Source organism: Phytophthora sojae (assembly GCF_000149755.1).
Source record: "Phytophthora sojae unplaced genomic scaffold PHYSOscaffold_1, whole genome shotgun sequence".
In the NCBI taxonomy this organism is placed as follows: Eukaryota; Oomycota; class Peronosporomycetes; order Peronosporales; family Peronosporaceae; genus Phytophthora; species Phytophthora sojae.
The window spans coordinates 1417394-1431993 of NW_009258115.1; the positions used below are offsets into that span (position 1 = coordinate 1417394).

The window sequence follows — 14600 nt, forward strand, 5'->3', positions numbered from 1 at the left end:
CCTGTTAGAGCTCACTTGGTGTATTCAAGCACCACTGGTGAGCCTTCGGCCTTCACGTGGTCCTTTACAATGCTTCGACTTGCTTCGGTCCTTTGACCATTATTTGCGACTGCCTAGCGGCTCTTCACGTCCTTCGTCTTCTCTCTCCTGCAACATGCACGCCCCAACGGCCTCACGCCACCGATTACTGCAACATTGGTGCTCGTGCGTGAGCCACTTCAGTCGTGTTGGCGCGTACTTCAACATCCACACCCATGTGAGTGACGCTTACTCAATGTTCGAGAACCTGAACCAGCTTCGAGGAGAAGAAGAAACGATTTCGGGTTTGTAGATTTTACATGAACGGCCCGAAAGAGGGCCGTTCCTTGCCAAGTTCGGTAGATTTGCCAACTATTTCTCAGATCAGAGCGCAAAATTTCCCGATGATTCTTCTTAATTACACTCGTAGCGCAGTGCAAGCTCGATATCTGGTAATATTCGTTTCGTGTTGATCTCTCCATAACAATCAATTGCCAACTATGGACGTCTGCTTGTAAAGCCGAATCAGCAGTTTGCATTAAAGCATCAAGGTGAAAGGCAAAGGTGAACGTCCCCATTATCGATTGCCGAATTGGTCTTTTGGCTGCAAAATCGACACACCATTTGTTGGGCGAGGCGCAGTCAACGGAAGTACTGTAGGCGGAAGGAGACGACGCTGACAAGCGATTTTGGGGTAGCTCCTCATCGAGTTGAGCTCGGAGCCCAACCAAGTTGAATCCCACCTCTCTCAATCCGTGGGCTATACGTGTAGAGCTCCGTGAGTAGCTTCAGGAGAAGCACCCGGAGCACATGTACCAGTGGCTCACACGAACTAGCCGCGGTGACAGATCTCCTGGTCAAACTGTGCTCCGGCCAGTGACTTATCAACACCATAACAGCGCCGTGCGTGCCGGTTCGACTTGCACCAATACCGGTGGTGGTGCTTCGCGCAGCCGTGTCTGAACTCCGGCTCGCTGTGCTCGTCCACCTTGGACCGCACGACAGCGACGCTGACCTCGGCCTTGGCGGTGGCGTTTGTGGTGCCGTTCGACACGGTGTGGAGTATTACGAGCTTCCGAATGCTGCTTCCGTCCGTCATGTCGATGGCTTTGCTGCTCGCGGTGCGCATTCGAGCGGAATCTCCTCAGCTGATCCCTAGAGCCCATCGTGGGCTCTGTCCGCATCGCCGCCACCCGCCTGAGCCGTATCAAAACCTTTTACCAACAACTCGACCTTGTTCTTCGAGAAAGGACAAACGATCCTTCGGCCGAACACTTCGGCGCGAGACCTCAATTGTTGTTCTCAGTCGAGAAAGAACCACCACAGAGATAAAGCACTCGAATGTACGAGCTGGAGTCCCGGAGTTCCACGGCGCCCATGGTGAGGGAGAAGCACGAGCAGAAGAAGGTCGACGTATCGGTGGTGCGTGGAGGCTTGAAGAGCCTCATGCAGACGGTGTCGACGTATGACGCGATGCTCCAGCGGGAAAATGCAGCATTGCGCGCTCAAGTCCTCGACCTCACGGAGCTGCTGGCAGCGTTCGATCTCTCGGAGCTGCACGACGCGCATTTGGAAGCTCTAAGAGACCTAGTCTTCCAGCGCGACATCGCGCCCGACCGCGAGCTACTGCAGGTCTACCGCGTGGAGCGACAACTGCAGGAGCAAGCTCTCTATGAAGTGCTGGGTGGTGAAGCGACCAAGAAGATCAGCGCAGTGAGCAAGGACGGAAAGGCCGGCGAAGTTCCCGGGCGTTTCCTGAGCAGTTCGAGCATCGAAGTCGACGTCAAGACTCTACTAGAGCGCGTGGAGGTACTGGAACGAGAGGTGGTCGGCTTGCAACTGCACCGTGAGCTGCTCTCGGAAAGGACGATGGGGTCGAGCTGGTCGACGCTGGACGATGATGAACTGGAAGACACGGAATCCCCTCCGCCTCCCATCGACTGCGTCACGCTCGAGCTTGATGCTCAACACAGAGCAGAAGTCGACCGCCTCGTGAAGCAGGAAGAGCAAGAAGATCAGTGTGAAGCAGCAGCAGCAGCAGATCATCAAGCGTAAGGACACGATGGCAGCGGAATTGACGGGCAGCGCGAGCACTAAGCAGAATGACCTAAAACTCTAGCACAAAGCAGCATAGATTGAGCTTGACTTTACCGTAGTCGTAGCACCATGCCCCAATCCTATCGTTTCGCTCAGCTTGCAACTTATCGCAGTCTCTTGAGTCTCGTCGGTCTGGCCCCGACGATCGAAGCAGCGACTATAGGCTTGATTTCACCTACAGGCTCAGATTTTCCGCCTGCACTGTTTGTTTCAGCTGAAGCTGTTGCTTCAGTCGTCCGGACCATTTTGTTGTTAGCCACGCGCCGTGTTTTCGTAGCCGGCCGGTCAATTAGCTTGGGCAGCCTCTGGGCAGGGAGGAAGGTCAGCGCCACCGATCTGACAGAATGAAAGTGCGTTAGCTACATGGAGATATCTAAAAGGAAAAATCGCAAGCACTCACTCGATATCGTCTTTTAGTAGCGGGGTCTCGAGTTGCTTGAGCTCTCCACCTGTTCGGGTTTTGATCGCTAACTCCACTAACCGGCCAATGCTGTCGAAGAAACAATGATACAGCGTAAGCAACAAGTCATAACGACGATGGCACACTGTGCTACCGGAGGAAGACGCAACGTACTTGTGATAAGCGACGAAGTTGAGAAATTCGAGTGACGCTCGCGAGATTTTGTCGAGGCCCAACCATTGCCGAAACTGCTGAGCCTTGTTGTTCATGAAATTCAGCTTCCGACCTCTTGCAAACACGTCGTAGATGGACCAGTCCATCGTCTTGGTGCGCTCGTCAGCGAAACGTATCCGTTCCTACACGTTCACGAAGTCAGTAAGCAATCCTCGCCTAAAGGCTCAGATTCTAGCCTCTTACCAGGAACGCCTCGTTGAACACATCTTCCGTCTCGGACACCGCAAACAGGTCCAGCTCCTCCGCAAGTTCCTCTTCCTCCACGTCCTCGAGCTCGTTCTCCTCGTGCTTCGTCTCACCGCGGAACTCCCTCCAGCGTCCGTAATAAATCGCCTCCTCCTCGAAGATCTCCACCAATGTCTACGCCACAGCGCCATCAACACAAATTAGCACCACAAAAACCACCCCATTGTCAGCTATCAACCAACGCAGCTTACCCTCAGACACGACGAAGCTGTCAGCACCTCTGGGTTCACCGAGCCCAACACCTTCCGCATGTGGTCGCCAACTGCATCCACACCAAAACGTCCACCCACTCAATCAGCCAAACCACCTCGCACCTCTCACCACCAAACACACCACCGTCTTACCCAGCGCCTGCACCTCCTCCACCGTCGTGACGCACGACTGCGTGCTGTCTCCGAACGTGCTCATCATAGAGCTGATGGTATGCAGCAGCAGCGAGGCCTTCTTGCCCTTCTTGTCCGCGTCGTGCTTCACTCCACACGCGCATTTCTCCTCGAAGAACTCCCCCTCTGCAACCTGCCAGCGCGGCTTGAACTTGGGCTTGACCTGGGCGTAGTGCGGCACCTCCGCTGGAGCAACATAAGCACTGTTTGGGTGCTTTGGCAGCGCTGCAACGTCCGCCACGGGCCCCGCCGAGCGGAGACTTCTCTGCTGCAACATCTTGAGGTACGGGTCGGACTTGACGGCCGTGGCCGGGTCCAGAGCCGGCTGCTTCTCGTCGCTCTTGGCTTCGTCCTCTTGCTTGGCCTCTGGCTTGGGCTCTGCGTCGCTCTGGGCCTTGCGCTGGCGCTTCTCTCGGATGTAGTTGAGCATCTTCTTCTTCTGGTCGAACGGCAGCGTCATCCACGCGTTGGTCTGCGGTTAAATAGGGCGTTAGAGGGGTGGAGGAGGGGTTAATAGAGGGTTTTGTGCGCACCTCCTTGTAGGGGTATTTGTGCTGGATGGCGTGGAATAACCGGTGCACCTGCTCCAGCAGAGGCAGACGCGCTAGGTCCTGCAGTCCATACTCGTTCTCGGCGCCTGGAGCGTCGGCGGCGGCGCCGGTAGAGCGAGGCGAATGCTCGGCGTCGGCCATTATTGCGGAGACCTGCGCTTTTTGTCGGGTTTAAGAAAGTGGAGTGGACCACATGAGACGATAGAAAACACTTTTTTATAAAAAGCACATTTAAAAAAATATTTTTAAAGTTTTTTTGGGGGGGGGGGCGAAAAACAGCTTGAGAAATGATGCAGAATGTTTGGCAATGAAGGTGCACCTGCATTGCTCGACAACATGTTTTATTATCGAGTCCTGTAGCTCCTGTTTTACACGGGTTGGAGCACAGTTCAATGCGGTTTATTCTCCAAGGAATCGCAGCATCATTTATTTCAGGCATGCCTGTAGCAACGCGACATAGGTGGACTTTGAATGTCGCGCAACTGAGCTTGGCCGTCGTTTAGAGCGACTACCATCTGCATCGCCCTACAACTCAGATAGAGTAACTAAGACAATCAGGAGGACGCTATTTGAACGCTATGTCCCTAAAAACACCAGCGCGGAATAGTCTACCGGTTAGTTATTATCTCTACTCTCGGTCCTCTGGTGTCCTCGCGGTGGATACCACAAACGCCAGACCATGTGCTGTGAGGACCAAGATTTTATGTGTTCATTGTTGAAGCTGACGAGCAGCCTCCCCACTGCTGGTTCTCGGTAGAGAGACTTCTTAAATTATGGATGAGTAGTAGTGGATGCACCACACCGCCCCCCAAAAATCCGTGGCTTCATTTGGAGTCTCATTCCCCAATTACCGATCGGTTGATCGGACCGTCGCCACTGTCATTGAGCAACCTCCGCTGTCATGAAGTTCGCCTGGGCATTAATTGGTCTTCTCGCGGCATTGGCTTCGTCGCAGGCTGCGCGTTCGTGTGGGCCGCGGGTACGCAAGAGCTGGGATGCGTTGACGGCGACCGATAAAGCGACGTACAAGAGCGCCATTGCTGACGCGATGGATTCAGGCGCCTACATCAAGTTCGTCGAGATTCACTCGGACATGATGTCGTGGAGCGAAGCCCACCAGACGTGCATGTTCATCTACTGGCACCGTCTCTTCCTCGTGGCGTTCGAGAACATGTTGCGTGGGCTGAATTCCAAGTACGCCTGCGTGACTGTGCCGTATTTCAACTGGGCTGACGCGCACGGCCGCATGATGAGTGGAGAGTGCTCTACAGTGGCAGACTGCTCCGACATTTTGACGGATTTGGGCGGAGTTGACGGCGAGCTCGCAACAGTGTCGATCTTTGACAATAAAGTCGAGGGGTACTGTACAAGCGAGGCACCACTGAACCACTTCTGCGAGTCCAGCGATAGTTCCTCCTGCGTCGGTTGCGTTCCAAGGGGAGATTGGGCAACCTTCGACCTCCGTCCACCCGCGGGTGTAGCATTCGCCTCTCTCGGCACCCAAGTGTTTGGTTCTAGGAGTATTGCTGGGATGGCAGCGGAAGTGGAGGGCGGATTTCACGCACACGTGCACAACTTTATGGGTGGGGTGATGGGAAACAAGTTCGTGTCACCTGCTGACCCAATCTTCTGGTCGCACCATGCGATGGTCGATGCGCTCCACACCATCTTCCACAAATGTCGTGTTGGGTCAGCTCGCATGACATTTGCCCAGAAGGCTGCCAGCAACGATTGGGACTCGTGTCCTCGCTCTGATGGCGACTCCGTGTTCAATCCTACGGACCTCGTGATGATGCAAACAACGTTTGGTGCGGAGCTAATCGACGCTAGGGAAGACCCGACCATCGGTGAATATTTCATTGGTGTGCCCAGCAGGTTCGCCGACCTCGTGGACGTGCGCGACTTGGGGGCAAGCAGCTACTCGTACTTGTTTCCAGCGGACGGATATCTCGCAAGCATGTTATCCACCTGCGTAGCACCAGCCGCAGTATCCCGAAAGCTTTCGAAGCGTCATAACGTGACTTCAAACAGTAGCAACAGCAGTGGCAGCGGTGACGACTACGATTCCAACACTTTTCGGAGTGTATCCTCGGCAGGTGATGACAACGTGGACGTCTACTTCAAAGGCACTTGCCGCGACTCAACTCGACTGATGGTTGCGTGGTACAACGAAACCATCACTGCAATGGGCGGACCGTCCTCCGACGTCCTCGCCGACTTGGAGCGGCAGATGTGTATATTTGAAAACCAGTGCCTTGGTGGGACGCGCGACTTCAAGCCCGAGTTCAAGCAAAGCTGGAACATGACCGCCCCACGTTGTCTTCAGATCGTGAACGCGATCAAGAGCGGCGAGCAGCGGATCCTGTACAAACAGTGGCGAGAAACGATGGAGAGCTACTTCGGCTGCCCTGTGCCGCACAACAGCAGCAGCAGTGCCAGCGCTGACAGCGACTCAACCGTTGATCTTTCGACAAAACTTGAATCAAAGGAAAATAAGTCGACCAACTCGGCGGTGGTGGGTGGATCCATCGGCGGTGCGCTCGCCGTGCTGATCGCCATCGCTGCGGTGGTCATGCTAGTCGTGATGAAGCGGAAGGCTCGAAAGCAGGACGGGTCGGAGCTTGATCTGGCCAACAGCGTAGCGTCTCCCAGGGCGCCTTACGCAGTGGTGACGTCCCCCGAGTCAAGACGCGTGTGAGGCTCGTGCAGCAGTCGCCGGTCAACCGTAGAACTCCACTTGCATATCTAATCCAAGTAGCGTACAGTACCTTACAGTCAATTTTCTCCATAGACTTTTGCACGTTTTCTTTCACCAAATCGCCATCGAGCGACAGACATCTGATGTCCTCCATCGTCCATTTGGTACACGGTACCAAATCCGCGACTTGGTTACATAGACGTGCTCCCACAGACCTTCCCTCCATCACCTCCCCGAGCTTGAAGCCGTCATTTGGCGACAAGACGGCCGAGACGATCATCGGCACGCGCGCGCGTCCAGCAGGCCACACTTCACCCACCCATATATCGGAGACCATGGCGCCCGGCAGCGAGGCGTGCGGCCCGAGCGTGCGCGAGTTCTACGACGGCATCTTCCACTCGCCCATCTACGCCGAGCACCACCGTGTGTGCTGCAACGTGGGCTTCCACCCGCGCGGCGACACGCACGTCAACTCGAGCGCCGCGGCCGTGGCGGCCGTCGCCAGCGCCAACGTGAACGGGGACGCGCCCATCAACAAGTTCCAGGCGCACTACCCGGCCGACAGGTACCAGCTGCAGCTCTACGACCTGCTGCTCGACGTCGACGCGCAGCACGAGGCGCGACGCGACGCCGCGTTCACGATCCTGGACCTGGGCTGCGGCGCCGGCGGCGGCCTGTGCGAGCTGCAGACGCTGTACCCCAAGGCGGAGGTGGTGGGGCTGGACCTGTCGGTCCAGGCGCTCGAGCGCAGCAAGGAGGTGTGGAACCGCTTCACGGAGCAGGTGCCCGAGTTCCAGGAGCGCAAGTTGCGGCTGTACCACCACTCGTGCGAGCGGATGAAGGGCCTGCTCACCCACTCGGTGGACGTCGCCGTGGCTGTGCAGAGCTTGCAGGAGGTGCAGAATCTCGGCAGAGCCGTGAACGAGATCGCGCGGGTGCTCAAGCCTGGAGGACTGTTGTTCGTGGCCGACTTCATCCCGCCCGACGTCGCGGCGGATCACTTGGAGCACTCGCTGCTGTCGCCCATTTCGTCGGCGCAGAACAAGGCGCCGCTGTTTGAGATCGTCCAGGAGCAGTTGGTGTCGTACGAGGCGGCTATGGGCGCCAAGCTCAGCTCCGGGAGCACGAGGGAGCTGATCCACCAGTTCACGCCGCAGGAATTCCACTCGGAGCTCGAGGCCTTCTTCTTCGTCGAGCACTCGCCCCTGTACGAGCTGCTGCGGCGTGACCAGATGGGGTACCGATTGCTGTGTCTGCGCAAGACGGACGAGAGCAGCACGGACGAAGAGGAGGATATTCGCCATGTGAGCGAGTGGGTCGGAGACGGCGCCAACTACTCGTCGGACGAGGAGATCCAGGACGACGACGCTCCCAACTACTACCCGTACCAGGAGTTCTTCCCTCAGCTCGAGATTCTCAAGGACAACTACAACGTCATCCTGGAGGAGATGCTGGCGGTGCAGCAAATAGCGACGTGGCCATTCTGGCCCGAGAAACACTACGCCGAGGGTGACAGCGAGTGGCGCGTGTTCCCATTCTGCTACACGTTTCCGGCCTACGACCCCACCAAGACGACGTGGGTGGGCCCCACGTGCTCCATGTGTCCGCGTACAGCAGCTCTACTGAAGAGTCTGCCCGGTATTCGCACCGCGCTCTTCTCCAAGCTCGGCCCGAACACGACGCTCACAGCACATCGAGGCTGGGCCGATCTAGCCAACCACGTCCTGCGCGTCCACTTCCCGCTCGTGGTGCCCACGCTCGCCACCGGAGCTCCTTGCTGCGCTATGGTCGTGGGCGGAGAGACCACCTACCACGCCGAGCGCGAGTTCATCGTGTTCGACGACAGCAAACTGCACTACGCCTTCAACCACCACCCCGAAAACACGCGCCACGTGCTCATCATCGACTTCTATCGTCCAGACGAGCTGCCAAGAGGGCGCGCTCGAGGAGGCCACTCCGATGAGCTGGACGAGTTCATCGAGACTTTCGGCAGGCAGTCGCTGCTCGGCGGCAATGGAGAGAACTGAGCACAAAATCACAGATGATTGATACAAGTGGGAGGCGGGCTGCGTGCGTGAAAGCGTCGCTCTTCAATTCCTCACCCCTGCTTAATCTTAATGTTAAATAAACCTGTCCATACCGTCAGTCCACAGCACAGTAACAAAACGTCAGCCCAACACTCCACCTCTTCTGTATTCAGTACAGGTACGTACATCCAGGAAGCGCGCGCACGTCGGGCACGTCGGCGTTGACGATCGCGGTGAGTCCGAGGTTGGCCAGCGCGCCTCGGATCATCCCGCAGGGGAAGACCAGGAAGAGCAGCGCCATCTCCCGCGTCTCCTGCTCCGTGGCGGCCGAGATGCCCGCCAGCCAGCGGAAGCTGAAGTCCTGCACCACGAAGACGCCCCGGTGGTTGGTCTGCAGCTTGTCGATCTGCTTCTTGAAGATGGCGATCCAGAAGTCCTTGCACACGAACTTGATCACGTCCAGCGGCTCCAGCATGCGCGGCCGGTCTCTGGCCGCTCGCTCGGCGAAGCGGCAGCCCACGTCGTAGCCCATGGCCTCCAGCTTGATGATGACGGCCTCGCGGTGCGCCGCCTCCTCCTCGGGCGTCGGCGTCGCGGCCTGCTCCGCGCCCTCCGCCTGCCACGGGTACCGCTCCAGCTGCGCAACACAAGTCAGCACCCACTCGCACTTGTATATCTAGTTAACGTACGCTGGGGGACGCACCATGGAGCGCACGATCTCGCCGTAGAGCTGCTGGAAGCAGCCGTCCGCCACCTCCTTCATCTTCCCAGTGAAAAAGCTGAGTTTCAAGTGTGGTGTGCAATACACAGATATAGAACAATTTGTGTGACGTACTCCATATTTGGAATTATGTTACACCACATTTTGGCCAGGTGGCAGTACCGTGACTTGCTTCATTTACGAACGTAATCCGACCGAGCGAGTGGCAAGTGTGTAGACGACGACCGAGATCGCCATGAGCGCCAAGAGCCCCGAGGTGGTGGACGGCATGATCGACGACAGCCTGCTGGGCATCCTCATCATCCTGCTGGTGGTCATGCTCAGCACGGGCTACGTGTACGTGCAGCAGCTGCGGCAGGGGGACGCGCCGGTCCGCGGGAATGGCAACGCAGCCAATGCCGCTCGCATGGCGCCGTCCACGGCCGCGGCGCTCGCGTCGGCGCCCGAGCGCGCCGCCATCTCCACCGCCGGCCTCAGCGACCGCCAGCTGCGTCTGCACTTCACGCTGCCGCTGCGCAACGGCGCGCGCACCGTCACGATCGCCGCCGAGGCGCTGCTCGACACGGAGTCGGACGCGCCGGCCTGGACGCACGACGACGTGCCGGCGCTGCTGGCGGACCTCTCGCGCGTGGCCGACGTGTACTTGCTGTGCACGGTGCAAGACGCCAACGACAAGGGCAAGATGCAGCGCGTCCGCGAGTTCGTGACCACGCACCCGGACCTCAAGAGCAACGAGTCGACGCCCGGAGGCGTCAAGGCGCACAAGATCCTCTTCTGCACGACGGCCATTGGGAAAGTTGCGTTCGTGCGGCAGATTGAGCCGCAAATTCACGTTGAAGGTGAGGTTGTTGCGGGGTTTTGAAGGCGTTTTAAGAGGTTCTGAGTTGATTTTGATGTTGTTGTAGTGGATTCTGGAGTCGTGCGGGACCTGGAGAAGCACGTGCCGCGCGTGGTGCACCTGCCGAGTAAACCTGAGGACGCAGTGGTGCCGTCGATCCCTAACGTCATCCACGTGGGCGACAGCTTCGCCAGCTATTTCTCGCTGCTCAGCGCAAAAGAACGACTTTAAATTGTGCCCCCTACTGATAAATGTAGGACTGTATCAAGAAGACTAGGTGGAGTTGTCAAAAAGCATTGCTTTAATTGTTTGTGCTTGTAGATGTGACGCCTGGGGTTGTCTTGGAAAAGACCCTATCGATCCGGAAGAGCTGCTCAAGGGTCTGCAGTACGAGGAACAACAGCGTGTCAATCCGTCGCCAGGGGTGGATAAGCCCGTACGCCTCTGGATCCCCAATAACGAGTTGGGGGATCTGAATGGGTCCAGCCAGTGTCTGTACAGCTCGAGCATAATTGAGCGTGTATCCGTGAAAAACTTGAGGCTCTTGCAGTTTCAAGCTGCTAAAGGCTTCAAGAAGAACTTGCCTCTGGTTACCAGTGGGCTGACTAGAGGTGAGTTCTTCTTCGCTTGCGCTTGAGCAAGTATTGTTCAAGTTGCTTCTCAATACGCCAACGACTTCGATCAGGGCATTGGCGAGAACCTGTCTGGCGAGTGTCTGCATAACGCCATCGCGAGGTACACTGGAGAGCTTATTACTTCCAGCTTGCAGCCACCGCGCGACAGCGAGTTCCGTAGCCCCACCCCCTCTGCAACAATAGACCGTGCTTGAGTGCTGAGGGTGCTGGGTGCTATCCGCATGGAGTGGCTCCCACCAACTTCTGAGCACCCGCAGACTCTTGACAATCGCTGCGTAGTACTGTTTGTAGACGCCTTTTGTCGGAGCATGAATCAACAGTTGAGGGACCACAACCTCCTGATGGCGGTGCTCACACTGTGGGGAATCTCCGCGTTGGTTACTACGTTCTGGTGCTACCCCACGGAATCGTAAGCACGCTTGCTGCTGGAACCGCACTCTGGAGACTCCACTGGTGCACACGCCTACGTATTTCGTATTTTCAATGTTGTCGAAAACGCTGGCAAGTGGGAATGTCCCACCGATAGTGCATAGTGCCTCGACATCTTCTGGCTCAGCAAGCTGGACACAGGCGATATCTTGGCGGGTGCAAACGGCAACTACGCTCTCGTCAAGAGCTTCTGTGCTTACGATAACCTGAACGTGATGTTGGTCGCGCAGTCGTCGCACGAACTTCGAGATGAACAAATGTGCTGCGTCATGGGCTGTGAATAGCTCTTCATCTTCGGACATTGCGAGCTCGACATGATTTGATCCAGCAGTCAACGAAAGCGGGCACGTGAAGCACACAAATCTCACCGATCCTTGACACCGGTCGAGTATCCCCGGGGGCTGCGATGTCACTACCGACTTTTTCAAAATAAAATCTTCACAGGGGACCACGTACGAGCCATATACTGACGGCGCCGCCATGTGGATTATTGCGTCGGGAGCGAGTTTCAAATATTGCTGCACTCGCCGGAACAGGCCTTTGTCCATTCTGGACCAACCACAAGTTCCCGTGCTTGGTGACGCAGTAAAGACCCACTTCAATACCAACTCGACCACAAAATCCACTGCTCGTTCACCAAGCACGCCTCCAAGCGCCGACTTCACAATCGTGGCACTCGTCACACGAAACTACACAACACCCTCACCCACACAATCAACATCTCAATAAAAAACAGCTCAAGCAAAACACCATTCACCCACCTGCTTTGACGGCTGCATTGTCTCGCAGTCCACTTCAACTGGTACAGCAAGTTGCAACCCAGAGATCTTCTGCATCTCACGTTGCAGCTCCCACTTCAGCCCAGAGAACGCCCGAGACATCCGAGCGCGATCGACGTCACTCCGAGTATCCTGCTCTCTCCTCAGACCTTCAGCTGCATGCCTCGTGGCCGCGTCCACCAGCAGAATAAACTCGCTAGAAGCGTCGCCCAATTGCTTGTGCACTCCATCCGCTGCAGAGAGCAGGAAGGTCGTCAATGGGTCACACGCATCGGATCCGCGCTTCAAGGCCGCAAGCACCGCATGGCCCTCGCCCGTAACAACGGGAGCGTCTGGAGGACGGAACAGCAGCGTCTCCTCTCCACAAGGACCGAAGCTGCGACGACAGAGCGCTGCGAGGCTCGCAGTAGCGCGCTCCAGATCGGCGGCGATGCTCATCACAATTGTGTCGTTTCGCCAATCGAGTATCTTTTTTCAGCTTAAGGCGGTGCGCTGATTGGCTGATCTAGCGATACGTTTTCTGTACCGCGAAGTGGGTACACTCTAGCGTAACGGCTCACATGAATCGACTAATGGACGGGCGACGGACACCTTAGGGCGCTACGGTTCATGGTCTAATGGACTATCTGTATTTGGTTTCTCATAACTGCAGTCGAGTACGCAAAGCAACGTTATTATGCATGTAAGTAGAAGAGGAGGCAAGGCAGGCAGATCCCCATCCCGATTCGAGGCGGCGATGAGTCAACGACGGAGCCCACGCTGTTTAGCAGGATCCAGCTGTCGCCCGCGTCCGCACGAGACCAACCCACTTCGGTGCTGGCTTAGTTCTCGCCGCCCTTCTTGCCCGTCTTCGACTTGATGGTCTCAATGCTGGCGGCAGCAGTGTGCTTCGCCATCTCGAGTCCAGTCGCTGACGCCGCACGCGCCTGTATCGCCGCAATAAAAGCACAGAAACGCACATCAATACTTGCCTCATCAACGCAGTTGCAAAGCCACAATCAAACACTGCGCCGTACCTTTTCCAAAGCGCCCGAGGCGACGATAGACGTCCGCTCGTAGGCGCCGCTGGCCAGCGTGGACGACTTCTTGAAGGCATCCGTCTCCTTGAGCTTGCCGTACCGCTCCTGGCTGGCCGTAGCCGCCGTGCTCAGGCCGCCGGCAATGGTTTTACCCGCGTTCGAGGACTTGGCCGCCTCCAGCGCCGCGCCGGACTTCTCCTTGAACATGGAGAAGGTCTGACCCAATACCCTGCAGACAACGATATCGTAAGCTCAGCTCCGCTCTCATCAGCATATTATCAGCCACTCCTAGCAGCGTACTTGGAGGCCGTGTTGGCGCCGTTCTTGAGCTTGTCCACCGGCAGCACGTTGCCCATGGAGGAGCGGTCGGCCTTGGCCGAGGCCGTGGACTTCTTGTCCTCGCTGTCCGAGTCGCCGTCCTGCGTCTGCGGCTGGTTCTCCTTGACCGCGGCGGCCTCGTTCTTCTCGCCGTCGAAGATGAGGTTGTCCAGGTCCTTGTCGTCCGCCTGCTTCTGCTTGAGAGACACGTCGTCCATGGCTAGATATCTGTCTGGGCGGTTCTACGGGTCTGCTGGCTCTCTCTCGCGACGTCGGAAAGTGACGGAGGGGGAATGGAGGCGGCGGTGGTAAAGAGACTCGCAGCCGTTTCGATTGGGTGGAATTTTGGCCAATCCGGAAAGAGACAATTACCCTCTTTGTAGTGGTACAGTCAAACCTGTTTATATGAGGCCCTGTTGGTGACCATCAACAACAATGACTCATATAAAATGGACTCAGTTAAAAATTTATGTGGTGCACGTAAAGAAATCGTGCATAGTTCGCTGCCGCTTTGCCTTCACCGTAGTCTCTCGAACCAAAGCGGTCACGGTCTGTAAAGCTCTTCGTTCTCTGTCAGTCTGCTCTCCGCATTGCAGCAGAAATGCAGCCAGCTCCATGCAGTGTCTCAGAGCAATGGCAGGTTGAACTGCGGGTTCCTGTTCCTCCTCTTCCTCCTAAGCGCTCCGCCTGCTCATGCGCCTTCAGCAGGAGCACGTCGTCCGCCATCGCCGTTTTAGCTTCGTTCTGAAAGAAAAATTCCCTCAGTTCCCGCTCGAACTGAGGGAATTTCACTCGGCGCCGCTTGGTCGCACTCAGGTCGACGTGGCTGAAGTAGGAAGAAGGCAGGTTGCGCAGTCGGGCGAGTGTGGCACGGCTGACCCGGGCCTTGAAAGTTGCGTAGATCCACTCGGCGAGCATGGGGTTGTTCATGCCAGGATTCTGCTTGAGCTTTAGGTGCACTTGGATCTTTTGTTCTAGCGTCAGACAGGTGCGAGGAGACATGGCGAGCGAAGAAGGCTTGCGGTAGGCGTTGAGTGTTGAGCAGTGGTGCGTTGAAGAGTGTGTGGCCGTGAGCAGTGTGAATCAAATAAACAGGTGAGAGCTAATTTGGTCCCCAAAAATGTGACTCATATACCTTGTATGCATATAAACAGAGATCATACAAAAACTAAGTGAAATATTTGGTAGCGACAAAGCCTGCATCAAA

General features: G+C 56.6%; 9 protein-coding genes across 9 annotated transcripts; 4 read left to right on the plus strand and 5 right to left on the minus strand.

Annotated features, from left to right (window-relative positions):
• Positions 1–1395: 1395 nt before the first annotated feature.
• On the plus strand, positions 1396–2073 carry PHYSODRAFT_320763 (hypothetical protein; the record flags this gene model as incomplete). Its single annotated transcript, XM_009515868.1, has 1 exon — positions 1396–2073. One exon carries the CDS (start codon positions 1396–1398, stop codon positions 2071–2073), a length of 678 nt encoding a protein of 225 aa, XP_009514163.1.
• A 146-nt stretch (positions 2074–2219) lies between these two features.
• PHYSODRAFT_469821 (hypothetical protein) lies at positions 2220–4070 on the minus strand (the record flags this gene model as incomplete). Its single annotated transcript, XM_009515869.1, has 8 exons — positions 2220–2297; positions 2376–2451; positions 2516–2605; positions 2690–2871; positions 2933–3109; positions 3187–3257; positions 3340–3850; positions 3912–4070. 8 exons carry the CDS (start codon positions 4068–4070, stop codon positions 2220–2222), a joined length of 1344 nt encoding a protein of 447 aa, XP_009514164.1.
• A 778-nt stretch (positions 4071–4848) lies between these two features.
• PHYSODRAFT_393487 (hypothetical protein) lies at positions 4849–6369 on the plus strand (the record flags this gene model as incomplete). Its single annotated transcript, XM_009515870.1, has 1 exon — positions 4849–6369. A coding segment is annotated over one exon (1521 nt), but the record flags the coding sequence as incomplete, so codon positions are not given.
• Positions 6370–6962: 593 nt separating this feature from the next.
• On the plus strand, positions 6963–8654 carry PHYSODRAFT_308464 (hypothetical protein; the record flags this gene model as incomplete). The annotated part of the gene is made up of 1 exon (XM_009515871.1): positions 6963–8654. The coding sequence occupies one exon, from the start codon at positions 6963–6965 to the stop codon at positions 8652–8654; it is 1692 nt and encodes a 563-aa protein (XP_009514166.1).
• A 71-nt stretch (positions 8655–8725) lies between these two features.
• PHYSODRAFT_320767 (transport protein particle component, Bet3) lies at positions 8726–9417 on the minus strand (the record flags this gene model as incomplete). Its single annotated transcript, XM_009515872.1, has 3 exons — positions 8726–8757; positions 8841–9291; positions 9358–9417. The coding sequence occupies 3 exons, from the start codon at positions 9415–9417 to the stop codon at positions 8726–8728; spliced, it is 543 nt and encodes a 180-aa protein (XP_009514167.1).
• A 150-nt stretch (positions 9418–9567) lies between these two features.
• PHYSODRAFT_553679 (hypothetical protein) lies at positions 9568–10444 on the plus strand (the record flags this gene model as incomplete). Its single annotated transcript, XM_009515873.1, has 2 exons — positions 9568–10214; positions 10281–10444. The coding sequence occupies exons 1-2, from the start codon at positions 9611–9613 to the stop codon at positions 10442–10444; spliced, it is 768 nt and encodes a 255-aa protein (XP_009514168.1). The 5' UTR covers positions 9568–9610.
• A 70-nt stretch (positions 10445–10514) lies between these two features.
• PHYSODRAFT_470913 (hypothetical protein) lies at positions 10515–12494 on the minus strand (the record flags this gene model as incomplete). The annotated part of the gene is made up of 4 exons (XM_009515874.1): positions 10515–11198; positions 11286–11826; positions 11860–11966; positions 12039–12494. 4 exons carry the CDS (start codon positions 12492–12494, stop codon positions 10515–10517), a joined length of 1788 nt encoding a protein of 595 aa, XP_009514169.1.
• A 201-nt stretch (positions 12495–12695) lies between these two features.
• On the minus strand, positions 12696–13611 carry PHYSODRAFT_553683 (hypothetical protein; the record flags this gene model as incomplete). Its single annotated transcript, XM_009515875.1, has 3 exons — positions 12696–12982; positions 13073–13304; positions 13376–13611. 3 exons carry the CDS (start codon positions 13609–13611, stop codon positions 12878–12880), a joined length of 573 nt encoding a protein of 190 aa, XP_009514170.1. The 3' UTR covers positions 12696–12877.
• Positions 13612–13966: 355 nt separating this feature from the next.
• PHYSODRAFT_320771 (hypothetical protein) lies at positions 13967–14395 on the minus strand (the record flags this gene model as incomplete). The annotated part of the gene is made up of 1 exon (XM_009515876.1): positions 13967–14395. The coding sequence occupies one exon, from the start codon at positions 14393–14395 to the stop codon at positions 13967–13969; it is 429 nt and encodes a 142-aa protein (XP_009514171.1).
• Between the last annotated feature and the right edge of the window lie 205 nt (positions 14396–14600).